Here is a 13,955-nt window from a genome sequence, read left to right on the forward strand (position 1 = left end):
CTCTTAGTATTTGGTAGGCTTAGCAAGCTGGCAAACTGCTAGAAAGTAGTTACACACCTTTCACAAGACCACTGCATGTCTCAGCAGCACTGTTTCTCACCGTTGATTCTTTTTTCTGTGATTACTCTGTGCTATGTCAGTGTGGTTTCTCTGAGCTCAGTCGGTAGATGGACCCAAGTTGACAATTTCAAAGAAAGAGCTGACAAACATTTGGCCAAGCAAGAACTGTGAAGAACATGATGTAGTTACACACTGAAACCACCATTAGGAGCATACCTTCCTCATTCTTCCCATTGGGTGCCTGAGGGTCTACAGCCATTCCCAGCTTACTTAGCCACCTGTATTTGAAACAGAGGGAATATAGAGTTAGGGGTACTTGCATGCTGTTCAGTTTTGCCCCTTTCAGATGCATCTGTATCTATTTTTATTAACCTAAAGATGTAAAATATTTCTTTCTATTTCTTAGATCAGATCTTCTTTCTAGAAAGGCAACAGTTACCTGAATATTAATTCTCCCTGTGGCGAGCAGGACTAGTTGCCTGTGACATCTTTCCCTGACCTTGAAAAGAGCACTTCTGATGACCAAGGAGCTGCATTCGTGGAAGCTAAAGGAAAAGTACCTGTGCTGTATCATAATGTCAGTGGCTTGGCCCTGCTCTTGAGGTGTCTGTCATCTGTCACCTGAGATGAAGCAAAAGGCATAGGAGCCACAGGAGATGGTGTCAGCTGCCCTGGCCAAAGCTATCACAGCACAATCTAAGAACATGAGCCATTTAAAGCCAGACTTTCTGACCATTATATACTGCTTTCTTCAACTCTCTGTGTACTTCTGTTTTTACTAAGTTTCACTTCCTGTGTTGCTTTAAGCTATTACCAGAGGTTTTTTTCATTGATGTTCCTAGGTGGCTGCATTTTTCTAGTGCTAGAAACAATCCCTAGATATAATTTTTGTATATTGTGTTTGCCTGTAGTTCATTCAGATCTGTCCAGGTTTTAAGAAACGACTGAAAAATCTGAAGCCTTTCAGATTAAAACTCAATGCCTAAATAGGGAAGGTATGAAGAGCAGGAACTAAGGTTCATAACTGTGAAAAAACATTGTGTCTGATCTTGATTCTACTGAAGCAATGGGAAATTTGCTAGTAGGATCAGTGTCAAAGTAGCTGGATTTTTAGACTGCAGTATGAACAATAGAGCCACATAATTCAAGAAAACAAAGTATCATTTCTGTAAGAGTGGATTCTTGACTTTCTTCTGACAATTAATCATAACAGAATGATATTCTAAATTTTAAAAATCCTAACAAAATAAAAGGTTTGCTAAAAAATCCAGGACTTCATTAACCACAAAGACAGATCACAAGCAACTGCATACAACTGGCCAGGTAAATGCACTCAGCTAGCCAGCACACGTTTACTTCTCATGTGTGCATGACAATAGCAAATACATGCCAAATTAATGAAGTAAATGACTGTATTAATAAACCCACTATTGATTTAATAGATATATATGCATGAAGAGTTACAAAAGGTCATGATCCAGAGAGCATTTATGCACACCAGTAACTCGACATGCATGAATGCCCCGGTGAGTTCAGTTGGAACCACTAACATGCATATGTATTTGCAGGAATGGAGCCAAGAGAACAGATGTCTTTTAGTCTGTTTTGACATATGCGTGAGTATGCGTGTACTTTATGTATTAAATGCATGCATTTTATACTTTGCCAAGGAAAACATCATCAGTTACAACAGTGAGGAATTAGTATTAGAGCAGTATAGTGCAAGCTGCTCTAACACCAGGCTACCTAGCTTTAAGCCAAAATGAAATTTACTCGAGAAGTGGAGTTTGAAGAAAACCGTTCTGGGGACATAAGAGCTGGGACACCTGCAGAAACTTCAATCACTCACTCACATGAGACTAAACATTTCAAAAGTGTCATTAAGACACTGAGAATTTCCAGCTGGGCTCCAAACTGGCTGTTAGCACTCACTAACGTCCTCCATTAGCTCTAATTTTCCTTTTGCTTCTCCCTTCATCCTTCCCCCTCTTCTCTCTCAACCAGGGTTACACTTTCAACAGAAACACTCCTGTCCAGCAGTCCCTCAGTCATCCTCAGCCCACCTGCCTCAAGAACTTCTCACTCCATTCAGGAGCTCTGGTAGGAAATGCAGTGATACAGAAACGGATGGTTATCTCCCCATCAGCATGCTCTGTGCTGCTCCAGGTTGTAAAGGACAATGCATTTTTTCCATCTCTATTTACTTGTAAGCATCTATAGAGTACAGATTTATGAATAAATATGCAAGTATGTACACTGCTGTAGTATTGTGCATTCCTGTATTTATAGCCCTTTCAGAAGATCACACAGGTTCTCTCAACCTTTGTCATTTTCTGTTGTTGGTAAGTATTTATGAGGTTCCCTATTTATAGAGGGAAAGAACAGTCAATGCTCTGTGAAGAAACTCACAAATATCACCAGCAGAGCCATGATTAAAATCCTGACCTGACTATCATAGGCACTCTCTTCCCATTTAAATTGTGTTGCTCTGAGTCCAGTATTTGTCCATTTAATGCAATAGCATTGTGAACAGACTGGAATCTGGAGTAAAAAAGACAAAGAAAATACGAGATGTATATAAATAGGCCCAGACTGGATCAACAGCAAATAATTTCTATTTCTGAAAGCTCAGTGGTTTCTAATATATCCATTTTACTTTTTTCATATCCATTTTACTTTTTGCATTTAAAAACTGCATGAATTAATTGTTACAGACATTTGTGGGAAAGATTTATGATCTGTCATGAGGACTGGTTAACTGCAACATAGTTTGGCATTGAAGTAACTGCTTACTTACATTAAATAACAGCCCTTTCTATCCCTTTAACCCTCCTTATTAACTGATATGCTACTCTGAAAGCAGACACTGTTATATTCTAGCCCTAGATCACTTCTTGGACAAAACAATATTAAGCTTTTCCCTCCCTTTCTTCCCTCACTTCTCCCAAGGTGATGAACTTGTTATCAGATCTTTGCACCTCTCTAATAGAAAGGGATTTATACTAGCAAATGTAGAAGATTAATATCAAAATCAGGCTAAGAACACAATTCTGATTCCAACTGTCATAAGTGAACAAATAGCAGTAGTTTCCTTCCATACAGTCACCAGAAAACAAAACAGACCCAGTAATTCCCCAAATGACTTTGTCAACAACCACTTGACAGTGAAAGAATGAGTTTTGGAAAGGTGTTCTCAGGCGTGAGACAGGATGAAACATGGCCAGTCGCTCCTACTTACGTGTTCATTTCCAGAACATTTTCTGCGGCAAAATAAAATGTCTTGATCTGTGGGTGGCTGATCTTAATAGCACTTTAAGAAAAGAAAAATAGAAGAGATATGAAGAAAACTAAAAATAGAAGAGTTATGAAGAAAACTAGTTCCCATAAGAAAGAAAAAATAATAGCTGAATGGATTATTTAAAATATTTATTCACTCCAATATATTAATCTGGATCAGTTTATCCATCCATATAGCTCTTTCCTTAGAACTCTAGTCTATTTTTAGCTCATTTCCTAAGCCATACATTATTCAGAGGGTATAAACTAGAGGAACTAAAAAGGAAGGTATAAAGAATAAAACAAAGACTTCCGTTATTCCATTACATAATTCTGTTGTGTGCCCATATCTCAAACACTGTGCAGTTTTGCTTCTCCCAGCTCTGAAAAGCAAAGTAAAGCTAAAAAATGTTCAGAGAAAGAACCAGGGGTGACCCAAGGTATGAAACAGCTTCCATGAGTGGTTAATTAGGCTAAGACCCCACAGCATGGAACACTGATGGCTGAGGGAAGGGACATGTTATACAACCAAATGACAAGCTGCACACAGCAGGTGAATAGTGAATGACTCTTTACTGCCTTTTCCAAGACAAGTTTTAGGAGGCATCAAAGAGGCAACTAGGTGGCAGGTTTGAAACAAGCAAAATGAAGGTAGTCCCTTGACCATCTCCAACAGTTCACCTGTTGGTTTCAGCCCCAGTCTATGCTTTAGTTGAATATTCACCATAAGACTTTTCAAAGTAGTTTGGGTTTTTTTCCCCTAAAACATAGTGTCCGATCCTGAGACTGCATGGCTTCCCTTTTTTGTTCCTTGGTAGGTGATTGACCCTGTCCCATGGAAGCACACGCTGTTTGGCTGGGCCCCAGATGACACAGCAGCACTGGTCACTCTTCACCGTTGTCCTAACTTAACCTATCCCATGTAAGTGATGAGTATGTGTTTCCCTCCCAGTCATCAACAGCCAACAGCTGCAAAAGTGAAGGGCAACATTTTCTCATGGTCCTGTACTATGTGACTCAACCTTTCTTCTGAGAAAACAAAATGGGGCTCCCCATATTCAAAATAGCTGTCTCCTTTCTTTGGAGGAGTCAAACCCCCAGTTAATCTCAAGAACACCTACAGCTAATCGCAGCATGAGACCTTAACAGAAGAACAAAGGCTTTCTCTTGAGGGACAGAATAAAAACCATGTCAAGCTTACAACTTTGAACAGCAGCAACACCCCTCCAAACCTTTGAAGTGTATTCAGAAGCAGCTGGAAGTCAGCGCTGCATATGGATTCTGGAGAGAATATGTTGAAATGTGTACCCTGCTAAACGAAGTTTTTATTCCCTGCACAAACCAGAGACTTCAATACAGCCCAAGTTCTGCTGCACCACAGCAGCCTAAAGAATAGTCCTGACCTGGAGGGAAGCAGTGTTACTTACACCCCCATTGACGTCCTCACCCAAGAGAAGGTATCTGAGATAGACTACAACTTACTCATAATCAGTGAACAAAGGGGGGAGGGGGGGGGGGGAGGGGAATAATTTGGCATACTGATCTACTTTTTTATTTGTGGTTTTAGCAGAGCACAACTGGCAGAGAATTTTCAAAAATCTTTTTACAATATGGTTTTCTTTCAGTAGCTCAGTATCTCATTATTTATAAAACACAGAAGAGCTTCTCACAGCTTCATTGTCAGACACTACTGATGTTTAATTCCTTGCAGCATTGTAAAAATCATGCAAAAGTAGGGATAAGAGATAAACTTACTGCTTTTTTTTGCATTCAATTGCTTGGTCCACACTGAAGTCTGGAAGTCTGATAAATCCTTCTGCTTTTTCAGACTGAAAAAAAAAAAAAAATCACCGCATCAACGAATTGGTAAGCTACCAGGCTCAATGCTCAATGATATTTAACATGCAAGTGCTTGTTTTTGACAGTTTTTTATACTGTGAAAATATATGCTTATCACCATGGGGACAGATTAACACCCTGTTTCAGGCAGTATTTGGGAACAAGAAATATTCCTATACATATACTACTTGCACAAGTCCTGGATGCTAGAAAGCCGCTGCCCTGTCTGTGCAAGTGGTAGAGTATGAGCATAGCATTTATTGTACAATTCCAAATATCAATGTGCCTGAAGAAGGAAGGATCCTCAACTTGTACAAGAGTGCTGAGGTAGATGCCCTTTCCTCCCCTCCCTGGAGCATTTGTATCAGAGCATCCCTGCACAGGGATCATGAGTAAGTCATAAGTCTAGTCCAGAGTCTGAAATTGTCAAGTGCAAAACTTAGGTTTGGATCAAACCAGGACCTGAAAACAGTGGGAAGGTGGAGGAACCCAATTCCTTCTCAGCCATCAGTGATCACATAGCTCCTTTCAACAAAGAAAAGCCACACTTTGTGCATAGACCACAGAAAATGAAACTACTGATCCTCAGCTCTAAAAACAGAAGCTTCTCAAAAGAGATAGATGATATAAAAGAGCACAAGTTTGAGCTATATCCTCTGGTCAGGTCTGGATGTTACATACAATCTCAAGGGAGCATTTGTTCCATTGTACAACATGCATCCATGTTACACAGATACATAACAGCACCACATATAACGATTACGTATATTTGAAAAAGACATGTCTATAGTGACAGGAATTCAAAAGTGAAAAAGTGACCCAAAATGATCCTAGGTAGAGATGGAGGAGGGTCTTCCTGGGTAATTGTAACATGGACCATTTCATATACATATACATATATATATATATAACTTATATGGGCCTGTACATGAGTACTGCAGAGGCTTCCATGCCAGGAGGTGAAATGGTGCAAGGGGATGGTCCCACACCACTGAGCGCTGTCAAACACCACAAACCAGCCTCAGATGGATTTGGCCACCCAGCTGCCACTCCCCCCAGAAATTCACAGGTATGGTACAGGAGTTAACAAAACAAAAGCCATGCAGACATTTACAGTACATTGATTATATGCAGTCATCTCTTTCTGGATAAGAGAGGATTTGCTGAGCATTCACATCTCTCTTCTAGGTCAGCTGGACTCTGCATCGGAAAACAGCTCCAGCAAAACTGGAGTTACCAGTCAGCCTCAAATCCCTGTTCTTGCTGCCTGCAGCTGAAACCTCTCCCTGTACTACATCTACATTCACCTGATTAGCCACAATAAGCCTCCTAAGAGGAGCAATAATGTAGACAAAAGTCTGTAGCACATAATGTTCGGAAAAAAATGTACTTTCCGAAACACAGTGTTATCTCCTGAACCACTTTTTTGCTGCTCCCAGCTCTTATCCCTGAGCATATTAAAATTCAGAAATCATACACTAACGTGTACGTAAAGCAGGTAAAATGTACACAAAAATTACAAAGACAGAGCATAAATGAAGATGACTGACAGCATCTCAAGTCACACAATGCATGAATATGAAGAGACTATAAAAAGATGTTCATCGAGATTTAATGCTTGGAAGTATGAATCTCTGGGAACTGTGATATGGATACAAAACTGATATTTCAGTGGGTGGCTTCTGCGCACCTGTGCATATCTGTTGTCTGGTATATAATAAATCACAGCATAACCATCATTCCTGCAGTTTTAATGTGTTAAATATTCATATGAGAAGTTTACATTTTTCATCTTCACCAGTAAATGGATAGTTTTCCCTGCTCCAGGACAGGGGGTGGAGGGGTGGAAAAAGCAGCAGTAGAAGGGAGGTTTTTTCTTATTTTCTTCATTACAGAAGAAAAAATGTTTATCAGCATCTGAGCTGAAAAAAACTTTGATTTTGCAACATGGCTTCATTTGTACCAAAAAGTGCTTATTAGCTATTGTGGGTTTTTAACTTTCTCTGATTATATTTGTATCTGTCAAACTTGTTTAGAACCTGGCTTGGGGAGCTTTTGTTTCCATTCCATAGGTTAGAATGTAGTGAGACTAAACTCACTGAGATAAATTAATAATTAACTAAATAAAAAAAGTTACAGGATTTTTTAAGTCTTTTTTTTAAAAAAATAATAAGTGTATTTCAATCAATTAGACCTTAAGCTAGCATTTCCATCCCAGATCCATAGTACACCAGGTACACTGAGATGAGTAGGGATGAGTAAAGGAGGAGTTCTACTCATTGGCTGCATTGTATTAAAGTTAGAGAATATACTATCCTGCATTTCTGTACCAAAAAGAGTGGTCATTTACTAGACCAGGTGCAGCAAGGACACTGAAATTCCTGTTTGGTTCCCAAGACCAGCCAACACCAGAGACCAACCTCAAAAAAGCAGTTCATGAGGTATCAAAGCCATTATTACACACACTGATGGATGAGAAATATATACAGTGTCAGCTGTTTCTCTGCAGTATGAATAAATAAACCCAGTTTAAAAAAAAAAAAAAAAGATCCAGAAGACCCTACATGAAGGAATATACCCAGGTCCCCCTTCTCAGCCACACACCAATAACTCCATGGCCTGAGCTAGGTAAGATACCAGGTGGGTGAGTGGGTGACCAAGGTCTGGGGCGGGTTGGCCTTACATGCTATGAATGCAATCACAGCTCAGCCAGTTTTATCTGTTGGTGCAGGAGCCATTGGTCTAGAATGCATCCTATAAATTGTGCAGGGTGCTGCACAAGCACTCATGAGGAGAATAAGCCCATGCAATGGCATTAGATAGGTCACTGTCTCAACAGTCAATGTATACAAATATTTGAACATTCGGGTTCTGTACTGAGACTAGTGAATTATCAGGACCCTTTAAGCCAGTGTGGGGACATTCACCTGAGGTGCTCTCACCCATACGGAGGTAGAACTTGGTCTTGAACCACTGACATATCCAATGAGTATCTAAGTTCGAGGAATACTCTGTAAATTGCCAATGAAAATAGATCTGTAGGCTTTGATTTCAGTAATCTACATTCACCAGTTTTACAACAGAGAAATCCCCAGACTTCTTATGCAGTATTTGGCATGTTCCAGTTGGTAAAAGATTATGTTCTCTCATATGGATTCTTTCTCGATGCATTCAGATTTTATATTAATTCTGTCTGTGATTTCACATTTGTGCATTTATAAGGAAATTTTAATGTTTCATTTTATGTATGAGTGAAAGAGGATAACAGTATGAATTTATTTTTTTTTAGTGCACTATTGGTAACATCTCAAATGTGCTATCTATATAACAGAAAACAGGAGTCTGATGGGTATGTAGTTCCATAATTATCAGAAAAAAAAGGAAAACAAATCATAACAATAAAACCTTATGAGAGTTATTACAATCACCAAATAAAATTCCAAATAAACACTAGGGGTAGAACATGTGGAAGTCATCTTGTTGGTCATTCTTGGAATAAAAATGGCATTTTCAAACATTAAAAGTGTATGGGAGTCCTAAATATTTTATTTTCTCAAAAATGTTACCTTTAATGTAGCTTTAAGCACGCTATAACTCACACATTCCACTCAAAATTCCTTCAGATTTTATTGCAATGTTGTAAAATAGCCCTAAAAAACTCAGATTAAAAGAACCTTGACCTGTTTCCTATCTAGTCAGGATGTTTAAAATAATAAGCTTTTATGTCTTGTGGGTTTTATGCAGGCTAGCCTAACATATAAATCCGTGCATTTTGCTATGCCCAGTTGTAGGAAAATAATTTCAATAACAACAACTGTCTCTGCAAATGCTTGGGGCAAAAAGAAAGTAACTACTTTTTCACAGAAAAAGCTTTTCACTCAAAAAAAATTAAATATATTTATGAAACATAATGCATTCATCCAATGAAAGAGACTGATGTCCTTTTTAGCTTGCCTCAATACATTGCCTAAATGTTGTGGCTTTAGGAGATTTAGTAAATCAGTTACTAGGCTTTTTTTCAATATTTAAAGTGAATGTAATGGTGCAGAAAGAGTTTTAAAAACAGTGCTGTAAAGGGGAAGTAACTAGTTATTGTGGAACAGCTCCAATCTGCAATTCAGGGTACTCCTCACGGCTTCAAAGTGTTTCAGTGCTGCCCCCAGAAGACCCTGTGTTGGAGGAGCAGGTCAGTCCTCAGCCTTTTAAGTCATTTTTGTCTCTGCCAAGTACACCAGTGAGACAACCTATAGAGCTGTGAATAATTTGTGTAAGATCCAGAGGTCCCCAAACCCTTCAGCACAATCAGTTGACATCAATGACTTTTCATCATCCATGTAAGCAGCTGCTATAACTTAAAGGTAAAAGACTTCTGTTTTAAAAGACTGCAATTATACATCTCCTGGCAAAGCTGTTAGAGTGAGGACCAATTTAAATCCAGCAGACAGGCAAAAAAACCCCCAAAGATAAATAGTGACAGTAGATCACAGCCTGCAACCCTTTGATTTTATATTTATATTTCTTTTCAGCTGAATCCCCATGACAACCATCGTTAACACGTCCTGCAAAACTGTATTTCAACTCTACTTGGAAAACTAGCTGAGCTACCCTAAAGGCCACAAGACAGAGGCATTTATGTCCCTTTCCAGTCAACACGATCCAACATGGTCACAAGGAGCCAGGAGCCTGGGATTACACATGAAGATCATCCCCACCACCCCTCTTCCTATGCAAGAATACTGATCCCTCTGGGGTTTCAGTATGAGAACTAAACTGCTTAAGGAACAGAAAGGGTCACACACTATCCTTTTAAAATAATTTTCTTTAGGGCAGCTGCCTACAGAGAGCAGTACTCGAAAGGGGGAACCAAATGTTAACGAAAAGCAGTTGTCTAAGAAGTCTGGTGTTCCTGAATGCACCCAAGAAGTCCGACTGATCAGATCCATTTTCTGATATTTTCTGTTTCCACTGCAAAACCAGACCTTCTGTGTTTCTTCCTTGCCCAGACATCTTCCCCTCCCCAGACTGGGGCCACGTATATGCTGCAGACAGGTTTACCTGCCTCATTGGTACCCACGCTTTACAGAAAGAGCAAGCCTATGTGGGAAGATGTTTCAGGGCAGTCTACCCAAGTCTGCTGAGACCACCAGGGCCCTGACTTTGCCACTCACAGTACCTCAGTAGCTGGTCAAAAATTAATTTGGATTTGCCTGTGTGGTCTGATTTGCTTGCAGTGAAGGAGAAGCTTGACTCTTGGGGTGTTTGATCTGCTATCGCTGACCCTTCTCAGCGTTTTACTATTTTTTCCTCTTTTGAGCTGTGGTTTTCACAATGTGTTTTATGTTAAATTGAAGGAAATACCACCTGCAAATGTCACACAGAGTGACATTGCCTTCTCCAATCTGCCTCATGTGTAAGATGCAGTACCAGAGTGGCCTGAAGGTAAATTAAATCAGAGCAATAGAAACATCCAGAGCTTCTGAGGTGCCTGAAGACAGACTTTGCCAAGAACATGATGTTAGCTGAGGTTACCTACCCAAATCCGGGACAAAGCACATTCCCATACAAATTCCACCCACACTCTATTTTCTCCATCTCCATTAGAAAAAAAGGTCCAGCACCCTGTTGCTATGCTACAGTTGCCAGTGTCTGGTTGACTGCAGTTTCCACACAGCCACAAACAAAACACACTCATTTCTCACAAGAACAAAACTGGTCAGACAGAGCTAGAGGCAGCCAGTGTGCCCTGGTTCCTTCAACCTCAACCCTGCTCCTCCGCCACCACCTTTCACTTCAGCTTCTATAAGAGGGTCTGTCATGGGAAGTCTCAGCCATGTGAGGACAGGGCTCCTCTTTTTCAACACAGCTATGAATTAAAGTTTGTCATCTTGGATGCCCCATTGGGACTGAGGATTAACTCCATTGAAGGCAGTGGAAATGCAGACAATATTAAAGCTAGGCAGATAGTAAAAAGAAATATCAAGCAAGCGAGTATGTCACCGTTATTTCTGTTTCATTAATCTAAAAGTGAAAATATCTGTGAAAATACAACAGGTCTAATTAATCTTAGATATGACACTGAGCAAGGCCCTGGTCTCATCAATTTAAGTAAGCAAATCTTAGCAAAAGACACCTCTCCTTCCCACACCCCATTGTTACTGACATTACAAATGTTGTCTGAATCTACAGTTATGCAGAGGTTGCACTTTAAGTTGTCCAAAGAAACCTCAAGTTTTTAATGTAAAATAGCATGTGTGTCAGCAGAAGTTGAAAGCAAAGAGGTGCTATCAGCTAACAAGTTTGCAAGAACCGTGATAGGTGAGAAGTCAGAGGTCACATCAGCCAACAGTATTTTGAAGCCATATGAACTCTTTAGAGCATATGAAATAAATCGGAATGAGGGTGCCACCCGTTCTTCAGCCTTGTTCATTTTGGGGCAGTCAGTGACAGCCAGAAAAGCAGGCATGGACTAAAAGGATGAGTTTACCCGACTGATGAATGCTGTCTAGTAGCACTGGATCAGCATGACTATGGTTTCTCTGGATGCCAAGAGCAGAATTTAGCCAGGTCACAACAACTAAAGGAGGTAGAGGACTTTTCACCTCTTCCCCCACTACCATTCTCTTCACAGAAGGCAAACTTTGACTAGTTTTGCCTTGTTTTATTTCCTCCCAGCTTGACTGCTCCTCAGAATAATTCCTTTCTGACATTGCCCGTGTCTAAAGGGCACATCAGCCAGCCGGCTCACCTTTCTTAACATTGCTTGGCCAGAAGTACTACTGCAAGCAGTGATTTAGAGCAGCCAGTGCTAATAAGGGGTTTGCAGGGTATTAATGCTGCTGCTGAGTATATCTGTCAGGCCACGTCTTTCAAGCAGAGATATTGTAACCGTTGGAAAACAAAGCCCTGTTATTCTTTTCTACTTTTCCTATTTCTTTTCTTTCTCCTTCTCTCATGCACGTATTTGACTTGACTGCTTGAAGGTTCCTTTCTTGAAAGGAAGCTAAATCAGACAACCACAACACCACAAAAAACAACAGCCCAAGACCAGCAGTATTGTTTTCACTTCTCGTCAAAAAAAGAATAGCTAATACCATCTTTAAATGCCAGTCAAAGTTTTTATTCTTACAAAAACCCCACCACTGTACCCACAACTAAAAGGAGAATGTGAAATACTCTTTACATGAGTAAAGTTTTATTTAAAGTAATAGGATTTTTATTATGGTTTTAACTATTTCATTTGTTCCCTGAAAGTAAGCAAGATTTTAGTGAGGAATTACTGCAATAGAAATGAGCAAGTGGAAACAATCCAGACTGGATTTAATTTCTTTAACTGCTCTAAGGATTAATAAGGATTTCTTAACCTTCATCCTTTTCTGGGCTTGGGACATGCTGATTTCCAGAGCAGCCCATTTGCATTTAGGGAACCTGATGCCCATCCACAATTCTACACTGAAGCTGCTGAATTCCAACCTATGTTGCTGCTGGCACCCCCCAGTCCTCTGCATGCCCCAATTCTGGTCTCTGTCAGTCCATCATCTGAACATGATAGGAGCTTTTTTCAAGGTAGCAGTGCAAGAGAGCAAAGCAAAGAGAATAATTATGTCTGAATCTTCCTAGGACAGGCAAGACACCCTTTCTGCCCCATCAAGCCGAGCTGTAGCAAACAGCCTGGAGTAAAGCCAGCTGTCCTCTAGGACCCACTGCTTCTTTGCACTCAGCCATAACCTTTCCTTAAAAGGGTTACTCTGGATTGCTAATTATGCCTTCCCCACCCCTTTTCAACTTTTAATTCCTAGTTTCTTCAACTCATTACAGGAATTCAAGGCCTGCTGCTCTTTATCTCAGACTATTTCCCGCTTGCACTGTAAGTGGAGTAGACTACTCGAGCTGGATCAGCAGAAAGAGAAATGCTATTCCAGCTGTCCTGAGGAAAGCTCATCCCCTGAACAGAAAGCTGGACCTTGACTTCAAAACACTGTGTCCTCCTGCAGATTTGACTTTTAGCATCAACTCGACAGAGCAGGAAGCTAAACATCAGCAAGAACAAGAGAACCTTAAATAACAATTCTGTGGATGAGACACCAGCAAGACCAGGAGTAGAAACATCACCAGCTGACAGTGCTTGTATCTGCAACCCTACCCCAGTGCAAACTGGGGAGGTGGGGGGGAGCAGGAAAAAAAACAAGAAAACAAACAAACAGATTAATCTCAGTGTGGAAGGGGATAGAAAGAGAAGCAGAAAAGAGACTTCTGAAAATTAAACTAGAAGTGAAGAAGTGTTCCTGTTTTGGGCATCTGCAAACTACCCAGCCCAGGAAAACCTTTCTCAAATTCAAATGCTTCCAGTGCCTGCAAAGAGCAGCTCTTTAAAGTGCAGAACAGACAGCAAGTTAACATTTCACAAGTACTTGCTGAAATAGAAAAAACATTCTGCTTGTTTCACATTCACATAGACACTTCCCAGATTACAAGAAATGTCAGAGCTGAGAAATGCACATTTGTACATCTCCAGGATGCATCTAAATTGTGACCCCAGCTTCCCTTCTTTTGATCCCAGCACACATTTTTTGTCCAGAGCCGGACAGACGCCGTACTCACCAGCTGACTGCTGTACCAATACAGCGATGACTCCTTGAGCACACACCAGAACTTTTTCCATTTGTTGCCAATGAAAGCTCCTTTTTCTTTCTTTTTGTAGAGCCATCCTTGGCAATCAGCTTGCCCCAGCTCTTTACACGATATCCTCCGTCGGCTCATTATAAAGAACCCTGTGCCATTAA

At 40.3% G+C, this 13,955-nt stretch overlaps 1 protein-coding gene across 4 annotated transcripts in view; it reads right to left on the reverse strand.

Moving 5' to 3' along the window:
* Window positions 1-13,955, reverse strand: part of IPCEF1 (interaction protein for cytohesin exchange factors 1) — an 85,429-nt gene that overhangs the window by 26,442 nt on the left and 45,032 nt on the right. For all 4 annotated transcript variants that reach the window (XM_056342692.1, XM_056342694.1, XM_056342693.1 and 1 more), the window contains 4 exons: window positions 13,774-13,943; window positions 5,092-5,165; window positions 3,299-3,370; window positions 277-338 (listed from right to left, as the gene is read on the reverse strand). In XM_056342692.1, the coding sequence (XP_056198667.1) occupies window positions 277-338; window positions 3,299-3,370; window positions 5,092-5,165; window positions 13,774-13,943 (378 nt within the window). The remainder of the gene's footprint in view (window positions 1-276; window positions 339-3,298; window positions 3,371-5,091; window positions 5,166-13,773; window positions 13,944-13,955) is intronic.

Source organism: Falco biarmicus, chromosome 6 (assembly GCF_023638135.1).
Source record: "Falco biarmicus isolate bFalBia1 chromosome 6, bFalBia1.pri, whole genome shotgun sequence".
In the NCBI taxonomy this organism is placed as follows: Eukaryota; Metazoa; Chordata; class Aves; order Falconiformes; family Falconidae; genus Falco; species Falco biarmicus.